This window comes from Bufo gargarizans, chromosome 4, assembly GCF_014858855.1.
Source record: "Bufo gargarizans isolate SCDJY-AF-19 chromosome 4, ASM1485885v1, whole genome shotgun sequence".
NCBI classification, from domain to species: Eukaryota; Metazoa; Chordata; class Amphibia; order Anura; family Bufonidae; genus Bufo; species Bufo gargarizans.
The window spans coordinates 297,174,797-297,191,443 of record NC_058083.1 but is presented as its reverse complement, the minus strand read 5'-3'; the positions used below and the strand labels follow the sequence as shown (position 1 = coordinate 297,191,443).

General features: G+C 40.4%; 2 protein-coding genes across 3 annotated transcripts in view; one reads left to right on the top strand and one right to left on the bottom strand.

Moving 5' to 3' along the window:
* Positions 1–16,647, top strand: part of LOC122936196 (amine sulfotransferase-like) — a 138,758-nt gene that overhangs the window by 4,477 nt on the left and 117,634 nt on the right. For both annotated transcript variants that reach the window (XM_044292285.1, XM_044292284.1), the window contains one exon: positions 7,044–7,252. In XM_044292285.1, the coding sequence (XP_044148220.1) occupies positions 7,044–7,252 (209 nt within the window). The remainder of the gene's footprint in view (positions 1–7,043; positions 7,253–16,647) is intronic.
* Positions 50–5,551, bottom strand: LOC122936197. Its single transcript, XM_044292286.1, has 3 exons — positions 3,838–5,551; positions 1,727–1,812; positions 50–780 (listed from the first exon to the last, which is right to left on the bottom strand). The coding sequence occupies exons 1-2, from the start codon at positions 4,468–4,470 to the stop codon at positions 1,744–1,746; spliced, it is 702 nt and encodes a 233-aa protein (XP_044148221.1). The 5' UTR covers positions 4,471–5,551; the 3' UTR covers positions 50–780; positions 1,727–1,743.

Here is a 16,647-nt window from a genome sequence, read left to right as displayed (position 1 = left end):
AATGGCCCAAGATATCTTGGCTCTAGTCCCGTCCTCTGATGTTTCTTTAGCACGACCCAATCACCTCGTTGACTAGAATGAACACTGGTTATTGAGTCTGGGTCCGGGAGAAACTCCCGAACCCGGTGGTGGACATCGGGTGATAACCCGTGGGGCTGCCTGTGGGCATATCTGATGGAATAAAGGGTTACAGCGGAACATTCAGGCCATGGATCGGACGTGATTTTTATTACCTTCTATGCAAAAATCTGACCTAAGTACTGTCATAGAAAAGGCAGTTGTGATGGTTCTCAACGTAATTCTCTACTAGGTTAGAAAAATTATTGACATTTGAGAGGTTAGAATGGTTAGTAAAAATTTTGAAGATCTTTGTTTTCGGCACCACTTTCCCCCCTGCTCATCGTCCTTAAAACCAGGATGAAGAGAAGCTGGATTCAGCATGTTGCATCATCTCAAGGTTAGATCGAGAGATGAGAGAGGGATGAGAGAGAGAGAGAGATAGAGAAAAAGAAAAGTGACCCTGTCAGTAGTGGAGGTGGAAGTGACAGTTAGGGACTCACTTACCTCGGGTACTGGTTGTTTCAGTAGGCCCAGGTTTAGTGGATCCGGCCTGTTTCAGCAAAGTCAGCCCAGATAGAGCCTCCTCTGCTTCCTGCATCGGATCCCTAAACTCAGTTTACCCCTCTGGCCAGGCGCACATCACTCGGTTCTTCCGGATTAAAATTGGGTTCTGTACGCCCTGCTTCATTACCATGATTTTTGCAGACACAATTGCGCTACCTAACTTCCAGAGGGATACTCCAATTAGTTAAATACATAAAGGTAAAAGAGGAGAGAATATTTAAAAGAAGAAAAATTGCTACAAGAGGACATAGTTTTAAATTAGAGGGGCAAAGGTTTAAAAGTAATATCAGGAAGTATTACTTTACTGAGAGAGTAGTGGATGCATGGATTAGCCTTCCTGCAGAGGTGGTAGCTGCAAATACAGTGAAGGAGTTTAAGCATGCATGGGATAGGCATAAGGCCATCCTTCATATAAGATAGGGCCAGGGTTATTCATAGTATTCAGTATATTGGGCAGACTAGATGGGCCAAACGGTTCTTATCTGCCGACACATTCTATGTTTCTATGTTTCCCTTGGACCACCTACTCCATTCTTTAAGGGGCTTTGTGGCCTTCACCCCATAACTAGATCTCATGTCCTGAGCAGCCATCTGACCCCACGAGGGGACTATTTCTCCCCCCCCCGAACATGGATCTACCACAACCCATCCTTGGTTAACCAAGCCTTGCCAGTGTTGCCTGCGTCCAGGGACACGCTTTTGACCGTACACGGAGGGTACCGCCCGGCTCATTCTTACGGTACGTCTGTCTGACCCTGACTTTTACACAGCCTTCTGTACAGACCTTCTGTACAAAGTTTGGACACACCTTCTCATTCAAAGAGTTTTCTTTATTTTCATGACTATGAAAATTGTAGATTCACACTGAAGGCATCAAAACTATGAATTAACACATGTGGAATTATATACATAATAAAAAAGTGTGAAACAACTGAAAATATGTCATATTCTAGGTTCTTCAAAGTAGCCACCTTTTGCTTTGATTACTGCTTTGCACACTCTTGGCATTCTCCTCATGAGCTTCAAGAGGTCATATGTACAGCGCTATGGAATGAATGGCGCTTAAATAATAAATAAATAATAATAATAAAGAGGTAGTCACCTGAAATGATTTTCACTTCACAGGTGTGCCCTGTCAGGTTTAATAAGTGGGATTTCTTGCCTTATAAATGGGGTTGGGATCTCCTGCTGATAAAATAAAAATAAATACAGGGTTAACCTCTGGTTGTTAAAGAGAGAAGAGTCCTGGAGTGTATAACCGTCACTTGGAAAAGAGAAATAGAAGGAAAAAAGTATGCTAAGATTGAATATAGAACTGCAGAAAAATGTAAATATAAATTAATCAAAACCCAATACCCAAACAAAAATAGACTAAAATAACTGAAAATAAAACCAAAAAAGATGCCAAAATATGAAAAAGGAAAAACTTGATTATAACAATAAAACCTAAAAATAAAAATGGATTAGTACAAGAAGACCTGTAAAAAGGAGAGAAAAAAAACAACATAGAAAACTTCAGTTACAGAAAGTCTTGCTATATACACTCACCTAAAGAATTATTAGGAACACCTGTTCTATTTCTCATTAATGCGATTATCTAGTCAACCAATCACATGGCAGTTGCTTCAATGCATGTAGGGTTGTGGTCCTGGTCAAGACAATCTCCTGAACTCCAAACTGAATGTCAGAATGGGAAAGAAAGGTGGGCTACAACAGCAGAAGACCCCACCGGGTACCACTCATCTCCACTACAAATAGGAAAAAGAGGCTACAATTTGCACGAGCTCACCAAAATTGGACTGTTGAAGACTGGAAAAATGTTGACTGGTCTGATGAGTCTCGATTTCTGTTCAGACATTCAAATGGTAGAGCCCGAATTTGGCGTAAACAGAATGAGAACATGTATCCATCATGCCTTGTTACCACTGTGCAGGCTGATGGTGGTGGTGTAATGGTGTGGGGGATGTTTTCTGGGCACACTTTAGGCCCCTTAGTGCCAATTGGCCATCGTTTAAATGCCACGGGCTACCCGAGCATTGTTTCTGACCATGTCCATCCCTTCATGACCACCATGTACCCATCCTCTGATGGCTACTTCTAGCAGGATAATGCACCATGTCACAAAGCTCGAATCATTTCAAATTGGTTTCTTGAACATGACAATGAGTTCACTGTACTAAAATGGCCCCCAAAGTCAACAGATCTCAACCCAATAGAGCATCTTTGGGATGTGGTGGAACGGGAGCTTCGTGCCCTGGATGTGCATCCCTCAAATCTCCATCAACTGTAAGATGCTATCCTATCAATATGGGCCAACATTTCTAAAGAATGCTATCAGCACCTTGTTGAATCAATGCCACGTAGAATTAAGGCAGTTCTGAAGGCAAAAGGGGGTCCAACACCGTATTAGTATGGTGTTCCTAATAATTCTTTAGGTGAGTGTACATTGAGATTCAGTAAAAAGTAAATTTTAACTTAAAAACTGAAACTCAAATATGAAAACAAAAGCCTTTTGGAAAACATACAACTGTATAGGACTGAATTAACAAATCAATGTCTTGGAGGGTTCAAACCGTACAGGAGAATTTCTACCCACCCAGTCATTGAAATGCTAATTTGCCAGCCCCAAACCAAGAAGCAGGATGTAACATTACAAGGTCCCAAAGCCGTTTTTTTTTTTTTTTAGGGGAAGGGAAAAATCTATTTAAATTAGGTCTCAGAGTTCCTCCATTTTCTTTAAATACAAACAGTAAAATGGTTTACAAAAACCTTAATTTACCCTTCTCTGGCACACAAAAATTAGAAACTCTACTGAACTCCAGGAACCGATCTCTTACCTCTCTGAGTTTCACATTTTCACATTTTAACAGTTCATATTGTGATTTTAAATCTGTTTCATTGATCGAAGACCTTGGCTGTCCCTGGCTTCTATGCCTTTGCAAAGAACCGTGTCTGGGACCATTACTCCACCTTGCTGAATAAACCACTTTACTTCTAGGTGTGGTTCTGGGGTACTTAACATACCTGTGTGTTGCCATTAGCAACATCACAATATTGTGCAATGTGCCCGTATTCCCTGCATGCAAAACAACGAATAGCTTGCCTCCCTGCACAATACCTTGTCTGGGCACATGGTGATTTGACTTGGTGAACAACATTAACCATCCTAGCATGACTAGATCCCACACTACTATCTGTATTGAGTCCACTTACCACTGACTCATCTGAGGAATCTTCTGGCATTGTGTTGATACTTCCAACTCCAGGATCAGACACATTGCCCATCTCCATCCGTGAGTCGGATCCACTATCTGAACCACAGTCCTCCATGTTTACAGCCCATACATTTCCTATAATCCTAGACACATTATTCATTAACGGTTGCTTCAATGACTCCGGCTGCACTAAGCACCGAGAATGCTCATCCTCTGTCCTCCTGCAGAGAGCAGACAACTCCTCAACAGCACCCTGTGCGTGTGTCAGGCTTTCAGACAACCATTCATTCTCCTTGCGCAGCTCAGTATCACACCTCGCAGTACATTCGTAATTAGCGCTAGCTTCAGCTGCCTGCTGGACAAGAGTTCTCAATTTAACAATTTCCACTTTTAAATCTTCCACTTCTTCCAAACTCAGCTTCAGCCTACAAGACTCCTGATATTTATCCGCTATCCACCCAGCAGCAAAACTCAGAGCATACTTGCCTTTCCTTTTGCGCCATTTTCTGGTACTGATCAGGTTTGCCACACAATTCTGAGCCTGCAGCCATGGATCAGTAGATCCCTGCATAGCTTGAAGAATGGCCGCCGTGTCCTTCAACTTTGCAACTTCTTTAAAAATGCTTTCCATTGCACAGCAAAACAAATACCACAATGGTTGCTACAAAAAATACACTGCTATCGATCTCTAGGAGTTGTCCCAATACATTTGGCACAGAACTACAAGCACCTCCTTTCTACACTATAGTGCCCGTATTAATTATGCCAAACAAGTCTACAATTCAGTGTAACAGCCACAGATATACAAACATTAAGCAGAATCAACTATAGGACAATTTCACCGCTATACTGCCACTAATGTTCACACAATGATTCCCCTATCAGACTGTTCACTGAGCTATAACATAACCAAACACTCAACTGATATCCAGCACAAAACTTATCAACACAAAATCAGACTGTCCATAGAAAGGTTAAAAAAAGACAAGATAACTATTCTGGACAAAACTAACATTTCAGGCAAAAACAACCAAATCGCTTTCCATAGACACCAAAACTAAAAATGAACCAGCTCAAACTTAAATTAATTCCTTGTTAAAACCTACAGCACTAACTCACCAAGATGTCTGCCAAAGCCACATGTTCTTCACACAAAGGAGATTAAAGATGGCCGACAAACCCACGTGGCTTGACACAAAAGAAATCAAGATAGTGTCTACAAAATCCAACAATAGGAAGACCAAACGAAACAAAATGCTGTCTCTAATGTACAAACACTAAAACCAATTGCTGCCTCTATAAACCTTTACAAAATCACAGTAATATAAAAGTTAAGAAGTTACAACAACAAAAAAAACACAATACCCTGTACTGCAAACACATCACTATCTCATCATACAATCTCTGTACAATCAACTCAGATCCACCAAAAACTACACAACAGAAAAACACTTACCTTATCCTTACACAAATAGAGCGAAAAATGTTCTTTTAACAAGCAGAAATTTTCTCTGGCGCAGCAGACAAAACTACAGTTTACATTTCTCTCCCATTTTACCTGCTGTGCAGAGAAAAACACGTTTAATCCTTCCAAGCTCGCCATCTGAAATAGAAATATTAATATTTGAAACCGCTCTCATCAGGCTTTGTGTAAGGAAAGGTAAAAATCCCTCAACCGCAGTCCGAGTCAGACACAGGTGTTACCATCTTGAATTCTTGCTGAGCACTCCTCCTCCACAGTCTGCTCACTTTTTATTTAGTCACAGTAACAATAGAAAAGGGGCTGGCCCATCCCCTGACTTACTTCATGTAACAAGGATGCAGGAAGTGATGACATACAGGAAGTGATGACATAGGAAGACAATTTAGAATAACATAGCCAGCTAACAAACACATGTATCCTATAACCACTGTAGCGAACTTTGTCCAGCCTTGTTCAGTGATCAATGCCAGATAAAGTTACTATGATCCACATGCATGTTTATTTACAGGACAATGTCATTATCTCCAGCGGCTGATCAGGCGCAGTAGAGACAACAAACGCACGTTCCTTTCATATATTGTTCTCTTAATGAATGCATCCACGCCAAACCAATAAATCCGCATCTTGCGTGGGGGCCCTAGCCGGCGTCCATACATCAGCCAACAAAACACTGCTCTGCTGAACACATCAGTCTCCCCCGACACATAGCCCAGTGCTTAGCACATGGACCATTCGCCAACTGAGACTTCTGCGCCCAGCAGCTGTGACAGGACATACATAGGAAGATATCCACTCCAATGGTTTACCCTGACACTGAGAGACATGATGACAATACACAATATATTAAAAACACATCCTAATAAAATTTCCACAACAGTTTTTATATAGGAAAACTTATTTTAATTAGTTTTTTGTTATTAGAGCACTCGATTAATCCTTGGATTAATCGGTAGAATACTCGATTACAAAAATAGTCGATAGCTGCAGTCCTAGTCTGCTGATACCCAACCCACTTATGATATGTTGTAGCTTCAGTAAATATTTGATATCAAAGTCAGTAAAGGGAAATGTGTATGCAACTAGCCTCTGCGTGGTTAGTAAATACAGTACATGTCTTGTTGTACAGAGGAACACAAAGTCCATGCAGTTCTGAACCACAATATCGTAGGTGATGTGTTTGGCACTGTCTTGTATAAATAGGCTCAGTAATATGTAAAATCTCAAATAAAACTAAAGCAACATTGAGCACGCTGCTGATTTTCAAATTTAAACTGTTTTTTTTTTCTGATCCACGGACCATAACACAATTCCATGACGGAATGTATAATGGAATGCCTTTAGAGGCATTCCGTTATTCATTCCTTCATAATAGAAGTTTATGGCCTGCATAATGGATCCGTCCTGTTTCCGTTATGCAGGAGAGGACTCCAGCATAACAAAAACCAGATGGATCCGTTATGCAGCCCATAGACTTCTATTATGACGGAATGAATAACGGAATGCCTCTAAAGGAATTCCGTTATGCATTCAGTCATGGAATTGCGTTCTGGTCCATGGTAATGGAATCCATAACACAATTCACTAAATTTTAAAAAACAGGCTGCAAACAAATTTCAAAATATGAAATTCGCTCATCTCTACACATGACCTAATGGGACATTCAGGTCGCTGACTTTTTATTTTTTTAACCATATTAATTCTTGATAATAACTATTTTGCAGGCACAATTTGGGCACAGCAAATTTTGAGCCTAATATTAAATGAAGGCCATCGTAATGAAACAGAAAATATTGATAATATAGAAAGAGCGCCATGGATTGAATACAACATTTACAACGCTGACTTTAGCAGCCGACCATCTCCTCGTCTTTTCTCATCTCATCTGCCTTATTATCTACTGCCAAGAGATCTGAGGTCCAGGATTGGAAAAGTAAATCTCATAAGTATTGTTTTACAATCATATTTACATAGTTACAGTCATATTACTTTTTAACTATAATTGATAACTAATAGATGATTTTATAATGCATGCTGGACTTTTTACTTTGTGGTGCGTAATGTAGTCTTGAACCGAGACAGAAATATATCGTTATAACTCAGAAGCAAACACAGGCAGCTTAGGGCCTCGGTTCAAGAATAGTATACAGAGTCCTTGGTCTTGAATAGTCAACATTCCACCAGTAATTGTGAGTCATGATTAGAGATGAGTGAATTTAAAAAAAAATTGATTCGCCTGTTTGCCGAATGTTTTGGGAAAAATTTGGTTCAATCCAAATATATTCGCGGCGAATTGAGTTAAAAAACAGTTATTTCCTGGCTGCAGAGAGCCTCTATAGTGGTGTAGAACACTGTGCCTTGCAGTAACACTGCTGTGGTAGTGAAATAATACTGTGAGTCAGTATGACATGCAGATGACAGGCGTCGCTCTTAGAATCACTGCACAGTGCACACTTCACTTATTTGGGCAGTTACGGTGCTGACCAAATAACTCAAGTATGAACTCAGCCTTACAGGTTGATGTTAGTGCCAAGAATAAGCAAAATCCTTTTGCACCATCATCAGCGGATTCCACATAGATGTCTACAGAACCTGTTCTATTAAACGCTTATACAAGTAGAGCCCCCTGATAGAGTGGAGAGGGTGTCAGCAGTAAGTTTGTGTTGGCATCACTGATTATTTAGCCCTTCCTCTGATCCATTAGAACAATAACTGAATGAACCGAATTCCATTATCCTTTCATTGGTGAAATTCTTTTGTGAAACAGGTTTTTTTTGGGGGAAAATTGATGGGTGATTGTAGACCTCATTTCGCTATATGGACCGAGTTGCGTAGTGGTGAAATTTTTTGGGTGAATCAGGCTTTTTGTGAAAATTTATGGGTGATTGTAGACCTACTTTTGTTGTATGGATCATCATGGTCCTGCAGTAAACATAATGAAGATGCTGATGACAACACCAGCAGACTTTGCCTTTACCATCTATTCACAATTAAATCAAGCAACTTCAGTAAGTTGAAAATATTCATGTGTTTTTATCTGCTCCGTCTGCATTCAATCTCCACAGCACACAAGACATGACAGGAGAACCTCTGATTTAGAGTCCAAGTCCAGTTTCTTAAGATCAGGAGTTCCATCAGAATTGTGCATAACATTCTTGCTCCCTGTGCAAAGACATAACAAAAGGACTCCTTGGGCATACACATCAGAGGAAGCTGAAGCTGGTTGCCCCAATTTTAATTCAGGAGCAGTAAACAGCGGGAAGCAAATAGAGGTGGCTGAAATCCACTGCTCTGTATTTCTTGTGAAGTCAATGTCTCCAACTATGCCCCTCTCGCCATTTACAGCAAATACATTATTTTATGTACAGATCCAAAAATTATGTTGGAGGCATGTAGTGTATGCAAGCCATGTGCGACCCATCACTGTCACGCTGTTCTGCACCTGGTTTGCCTGGGAAAACAGAGTCAAACTAAAGGCTACACTACACTAAAGGCTTTTCAGCACATAACATCGGTTCATACAGAACAAAGTCTACAATCACCCATCAATTTTCCCCAAAAAAGCCTGTTTCACATAAAAAATTTAACCACTACGTAATTCGGTCCAAACCGCAAAAAGGACTTTAGAACATATAACTGCACCGCTGAACGGCAATTGGGTGCAGTTATAGGCAAATACAGTTGCAAGAAAAAGTATGTGAACCCTTTGGAATTATATGGATCTGTGCACAAATTGGTCATAAAATGTGATCTGATTTTCATCTAAGTCACAACAATAGACAATCACAGTCTGCTTAAACTAATAACACACAAAGACACCAGATTTTATAATATTACATTATTATATAAAGAAAAAAAAAATGAAGCCCCTTTGTCACCCGGATCCCAAGTGCGATCAGTTACATCATCATCATCGAGTACTGTCTGCACATCACTGATGTCCTCCTTAACTGTCTCTGGGTCAGGAGCCTGACCGCTTGCAACACCAGCTCCCATGCCATTCTCCTCATCCCTACTTGCCCGCCTAGTGGAGGAAGTGGCAGATGTCTCCTCCACATCTTGGCTTGCCAGTAGCTGCTGACTGTCTTCAAGTAGCTCGTCCTCACTGTATAATGGAGCTGAGCTCACAGCATACAATACTTCTCTGGCTGAGGGAACAGAAAAGGACAGAGGCAGGTTGAGGACAGGTGAGGGCACAGGGACTGCTCCCGGGCCATGCCAACTAAGGGTTGTATCTTACGAACCCACAGACTCTTGGCTTGGGGGTGTCTGATGTCACTTGCGACGAAGTCGAAGATCGAGTCAACCATTCAAGAACCGCTGGGTTGCTGGTCAAGACACGACTGCTAGCTGACACTGGGAGCTCAGGCCTCTTGAAGTGACCCCCTGCTGCCATGGCCCCTTACTCTGCATTTAGGCTTCTGCTGCGACATGTGCCTGCACCAGAAACATTTAGGCTTCTGCCACTCCCCTGTGCAGGGCCTGGCACTTCTCTGTCTGACATACTGTTAGAAAAAAAACCTGCAATTTTCTCACTTCAGCACACAACGGCTAATAAGCCCCCTTTTTTTTTTACCTCTAATACATGCCAAAAAAGGGTTGTAGTTTTCTCACTTCACCACACAACGGAAAATACTTTTTTGTGCCAGTAACACGCCAAAAAGCGCTTTAGGACATATAACTGCAGCAGTGAGCGGCAAATATATTTTTTATTTTTACAGTAATACATGCCACAAAAGGCTTCCAATCATATGACTGCACAGCTGAGCGGCAAATATATTTTTGGTTTGCCACTAATACATGCCAAAATTGGCTTTAAAACAGATAACTGCACCTCTGAGTGGCAAATATATTTTGTCTTTTTCCGCTAATACACGTCACAAAAGGCTTTACCACAGATAACTGGACTGCTGAATGGCAAATATATATATATATATATATATATATATTTTCTTTTTACAGTAATACACGCCAGAAAACGCTTTAAAAGATATACGGTAACTACACCACTACACAGCAAATATATTTTGGTTTTGCCACTAATACACGGCAAAAATGGCTTTAGAACAGATAACGGCACAGCTGAATGGCAAATATATTTTTGGTTTGCCACTAATCACTAATACACAGTAAAAAATGGCTTTAAAACAGATAACTGCACCGCTGACCGGCAAGTATATATATATTTTTTTATGGTAATACACGCCACAAAAGGCTTTAAAACATATACGGTAACTGCACCGCTAATCAGCAAATATATTTAGGTTTTGCCTCTAATAAAAAGCAAAAATAGCTTTAGAACAGATAGCTGCACCGCTGACCGACAAATATATTTTACTTTTGCCATTAATACCGTACATGGCAAAAATGGCTTTAGATCAGATAATTGCACCGCCGACCGGCAAATATATTTTACTTTTGCCCCTAATACACGACAAAAAGGGCTGTAATTTTAGCACTTCACCACTCAACAGCTAATAAGCCGTTTTCTTCCCACTAATAAAAGCCCAAAAATGCTTTAGAACATATAACTGCACCGCACAAGGGAAATAAGATGTAGAAATATTTCCTTGTAATAAACCCTTTTAATGGCTGTTTCCCAGGCTGTAACCTCCCCTACTGAACCATTTTCAACATAAAAGCTGTGGAATGATTCCTCCCTATCCTTTCCCTACACCTTCAATTATCTTTCCCTGCACTGGTAAATTGCTTTTTCTGCACTATTAAATAGTTTTTTCTAACACTGTCCCTAGTGCCTGCAGACGTCTCTCCCTGCATTCAATACACTGGTAAATGGCTGAATCTAAGATGGCTGCCGCTATTTATAGGGCTATGACATAACAGGGCTGGCTGGCTGGCTGCTGATTGGTTGCATGCATGTCAATCTGGGTGATCCCACCTTACCAGAGTTCCTTTCTCCATGTCCTCACACGTGCAGCAGCCATTTTAGAAAATATGCATTTAGTTACCACTAAGCGCGAGGAAATTCGGTATCAGTGCGAATCAAATTTTTCCAAAAATTCAGATCAAATTCCACTTCGTCAGCTTTGATTCGCTCATCTCTAGTCATGATATTCATTGGCTCAGTCCATCATTTGCAATCTAACCGACATTAGGAAGCTGCCCTTAGGCTGACTTCACACATGACTGATTAGCTGCAGATTTTTCTATTATATTCTATTTTCTTTTCTGTTCTATTAGGGGCTGGCCTTCTGTAAAATGCGGAACGCACAAAGCCAGTATCTGTGTTTTGCGGAACTGCAATTTGCAGACTGCAAAACAGCCAATGGTTATGTGCATGAGCCCTTAACCTCTTCAGGACCTCAGCCGTACATTTATGGCGGAAGTCTGGTCTTTAAACATTGCGCCCGCTGGCACATGCAGTGGGCGCTAGAGCTTCCGGGTTTCTGCTATTTCAAATAGTAGAGACCCGTGGCATATGTATGCGATCAGCCATAAGGTTGATCGCAAACATTTTCCCCTTCAGATGCCGTGGTCAAATGTGACATCATCAGAGCAGTCCAGAAGTGGAAGTGGAAGCCACGCGCTTCCGCTCCGGTAACAGCGTTCCCCAGCTGACATCGGTCAACCTCTTACTTTGCTCTAACAGACCGAAGCCTCAAGCAGGCTTCAGAGTCTAATAGAGGAATATACCAAGACAGGCTAGGTGGCAGCACTGTATTGTTATATTGAAAATTAAGTGTTCAATGATGGCTATATAGCCATCAATGAAGACAATGGGCAGTCTAATGATTGCCAGTTATAGTCGGCCAGGGTGACTTAAAAAAAGTTTTAAAAAATAATAATTTTTTACAAATATAATTTTTTTTTTTACAATATATAGGTTCAAATCACCCCCTTTCCTTAAAATAAAAATACTTAACCCATTAAAAAAATAAACATCTCCGTGTGCAAAAATGCCCATAAAATTAAAATATAACGATATTTATGGCATACGGCAAATGGCTTAATGAAAAAAAAAAATAAAATGCCAATTCGCCATTTTTTGTCACTTTAACTCCCCAATATTTTTTTTTTATAAAAAGCGATCAAAAAGTCGCACACACTTCAAATTGGTATCTCTGAAAATTACAGATTGTCCCGCAAAAAATTTGCCCTCACACAGCCCCATACACATAACTACAAAAAAGTTATAGGGGTCAGAATATGGTGATAATTTTTTTTCTCTCAAAGGTTATAATTTTTTTCAGTATTAAAACGCAAGAAAAATGATACAAGTGTTGTATCGTTGTAACCGTACTCCCCTGGAGAATGAAGATAACAGGTCATAGTGTACAGTGTAAAAAAATTAAATAAAAACCTTTGTCAAAATTGTGTTTTTTCCCAATTCTAGCCCATTTGGAATTTTTTTCAGCTTCCCACTACATGGTATGCAACCGTAAATCGTGTCATTAGAAAGTACAACTCCGCAAAAAATAAGCCCTCATAAGGCTATGTGAACGGAAAAATAAAAAAGTTAGGACTATGATAAGGCGGGGAGTGAAAAATGGAAAATAGCAGGGTCCTTTAAGTGTTAAGGTTTCAGTGGGCCCCCATACCTGCTGGGCCTCTATATCAAAGCACAGGTTGTACATATGGAATGTCTGCTGCTGGCATGCCTTAAAGGAGTTGTCCTCTTTTTTTATATTAATGACCTATCCTCAGGATAGGTCATCAATATGAGATCAGTGGGGGGCCAACTCCCGGCACCCCCACGATCAGCTGTTTGATTTTCCATCTTAAGTAAATAGCTAATGAAGTAATATTATTTTAGATATTTACTGTAGGTAGCATAGACATCAATGCAAATACACAAGACTCTCTGGTGGGTTTGCTCCTGGTGAGTGTATTGTGACAAGTGCAGAGAGACAGTTTTAAAAATTGCAGTACTTGGAGAAAGTGAGTAAGGCAATATTAAGCTGTATTGATTGTAGATAGGAACAGACGATGACAGTAAGTCCCTGAACTAGAGCCACTGCTGCGTCAGTTTTGCGGACAAGACTAGTCAGTTATATCAATGGCTGTCCGTGCAGTTCTGCAAATTGACAGAGGGAAAAGAAGAAGTATGGACAAGGACAGACTGTTCACACTTACGCTCTCCTAATTGCCAGTCAGTTCAGATAGCTAGGCACATAACTTGCCTAGGAACCCTGGAGGCCCAATCTTTCAGAACTCAGCAATATTCGTCTACCAGCCATCTGCCTTGATGCAAGGAGAGGAGTGCAAAAAATAAACAGTCAACAGGATAAAGCTCAGGGGAATTGGGTGGAAATGAGAACACCTCACTCCTGGGGGTCACCTTGCAACAAAGACATAACGATACTGACTCTCTGTGCTTCAGTACCCGAGGAGTGAGGTCTCAAATGAAAATAAACTTTTCTCCCTGAAAGTTGCAAAACCCTTACGGTAACTAGAGAAGCACAAAAACAGAAACCAAAAAAATCCAATTTATTTTAGCTTGTTTAATTTGGTTGTTACTAAAGTTGTGTGTTTTTGTTTTGGTTGTTGTTATTCTCTGATTAGTTGCTCATTGAACAGGTTGTAGCTGTTAGTTCTAGACATGGTGTGGGTTGAATACGGTGTGACCTCATTAACATAAGAATTAAGCTAGCATAGGTCATTTGCCTAAATCAGCTGTACCTGTATTTAAAGAAGGTCCTAGCTCTGGAGAGTTTACTCTTATGAGTTACTCCTGGTGAGTGCATTGCAATATAAGGACAGGGACACAGAAGACACAGAAGTGCTTGTAGTTGTAAAAACTGCAGTACTTGGAGAAGCTAAGTAAGGGAATATTAAGCATTTTACTTTTATTGCTTTAAAAAACTTTTTTTAGCATGTTTAATTTGCTTATTACTGCTAAAGTTGTGTGTTTTTATTTTGGTTGTTGTTTATTTTGGCTTTAGTTTAACCTCTTCAACCACAGTGATGTAGCCGTATGTCACTGTGGTTGAGGGAATTTATGGAGCGGGCTGCTGCAGTGAGCCGCAATGACAGGCAACAGCAATCCCGCCAAACTTTGTCATTTAAACCCTCATGTGCTGTGATCAACACCGATCGCGTACGTGTGAGGCAAGGCAGAGGGAATCAGCTCTACCCATTGTATCTAGATTGCATTCGATTTTTACGCTCGTGAAGAAAACCTGAGGAATCTACATCTCCTAGCAACCATCAATGAAAAACACATAGCATCTGGATGCTTTCTGTTTTTCACGCAATCCCAATTCACTTCTATGGAGCCATAGCTGTGTGAAAAACGCACAATATTGAATATACTGCAATTTTTCGTGAACACAAAGAAGATGCTACACGTATTGCATCTGGACAGAAAAAACTTGCTTATGTGAAAAAGCCCTTAGGCCAGAAACAGACAATCGAGTTCAGTTTTGGGAAACTCGCTAGCGTGAGTTGTCATTCTGTACTCTGCTCCTCTGACAGGATTGCATGACATTACATTGATTTATAATGCTGTGTGACCCTGAGAGACCTGGAATATACGGAATTACGAGTCAGCATTATGTCAGTATAATTTAATAGATTCCAGGTCTCACATACAGCATTATAAATAATTGTAAAGCCGTGCGATCCTGTCAGAGGAGCAGAGTTCAGAATGGGAACTCGCCCTTCCACACACAACGAGTTTCTCGTGATTAACTCACTCATGGGGGATTTCTACTAACCAGATATAGACTGGAAAACTGAAAGCTGTAGATCTCATAAAGGAAACAGTTTCTTGGCAATAACCAAAGACAGTTACCTTTCCCAACTGGTTCAGGAAACGACTAGAGGGACATCCACACTGGACTTAAAATTAACCAATACACCTGACAGAACAACAGATGTGCAGGTTAGGGGACACCTGGGAAATAGTGACCACAAAACAATAATCTTCCAATTGTCAATCAAGAGAGTGTTTCCTCAGGGAAGCAGAAAAATGCCAAACTTAAAAAAAAAGCTAAATTTCACCAGCTAAGAGAGACCATTGGCCTCACTAACTGGGACACTGTCCTCAAAAGTAAAAAGTCAGCCACAAAATAGGATATTTTTAAAACCATCCTAAACTCTAATTGTGAAAGGTATATACCTTATTGGAATAAAAGGGTGAGGAACAAGAGAAAAACAATGTGGATAAATAGAAATATAAAGGAAGGATAGCAAGGAAGTGTTGAAAAATGTGAATATGTAAAAGACAAATATAAGCAGCAAAACTGGAGACAGAGAGATAAATTGCCAAAAAGAATAAAACTAACTCTAAAATGTTCTTCAATTTAGAGAATGAGGAGGAGGGAGTTGCAGACAGTGAGGAGGAGAAAGCAAAGCTATTAAATATTTTCTCCACTGTATTCACTGATACACTGTCAGATGACCTGCAGAGTGTAAAAGTTGATTCCTCATTCAAAGTGGCCTGTCTAACCCAGGAAGAAGTGCAGCAGCGTGTTGAAAAGATTAGTAGATAAATCACCGGCACCAGATGGCATACACCCCCGTATCCTAAGAGAATTAAGTAATTTCATAAACAGACCCTTATTTTTGATCTATAAGGACTCTAAACTGACAGCATTTAGGAGCATTCCACAGGATTGGCACCTGGCAAAAGTGGTGCCAGTCTTCAAAAAGTGGTCAAAAACATAGGCCAGTAAGTTTAACATCTGTTGTGGGTAAACTGAACTGATTTTCTAAGAGATGCTATCTTGAAGTACCTCAATGAAAATAAGCGATAAATGCCATATCAGCACGGCATCATGATTAGTGTTGATCGAGCACCATAGTGCTTGGGGGCTTGGGCCGAACACATTTATGGAAGTCAATGGAAGAACCTGAGCATTAAACCAGGCACCCCCTGCTCTGAAAAGGGGAGGGTGCCTGGTTCATAGGAAAAGGTCAGAAATTGATGAAAACACCACCAAAATGGTTCGGGAACCGCATGGGGAGGATGTCTGGATGCATCTTGGACTCCCAGGTCGCTGCTGGGAACGATGTTGTCCGAGTAGTACACCACTTTTACAGACTGACAATAATACGCACAAAACCGTAGATAAAATCAATTTTAGAGGAAAAATTGTTAGGAAACATTCTTTCCTGTATATTTACTTGTATATAAAGGGCAAGTGCTGCCAAAAATTAAAGAGGGACTCTGATATAACCTGTATATCACATAAAGGAGGGCCTAATTCACATTGTGGTACAATTGTTCATGTAGTGGGCCTCCTACACTCATAAAGCCTATGCACTAAGTGAAAGGGCTGCCAAAAACTACAAGAAACCGGCACTACAATACACTCTTTGTTATACATAAAGGAGGGCATCATACACAGCCTTAAAAAATATGAT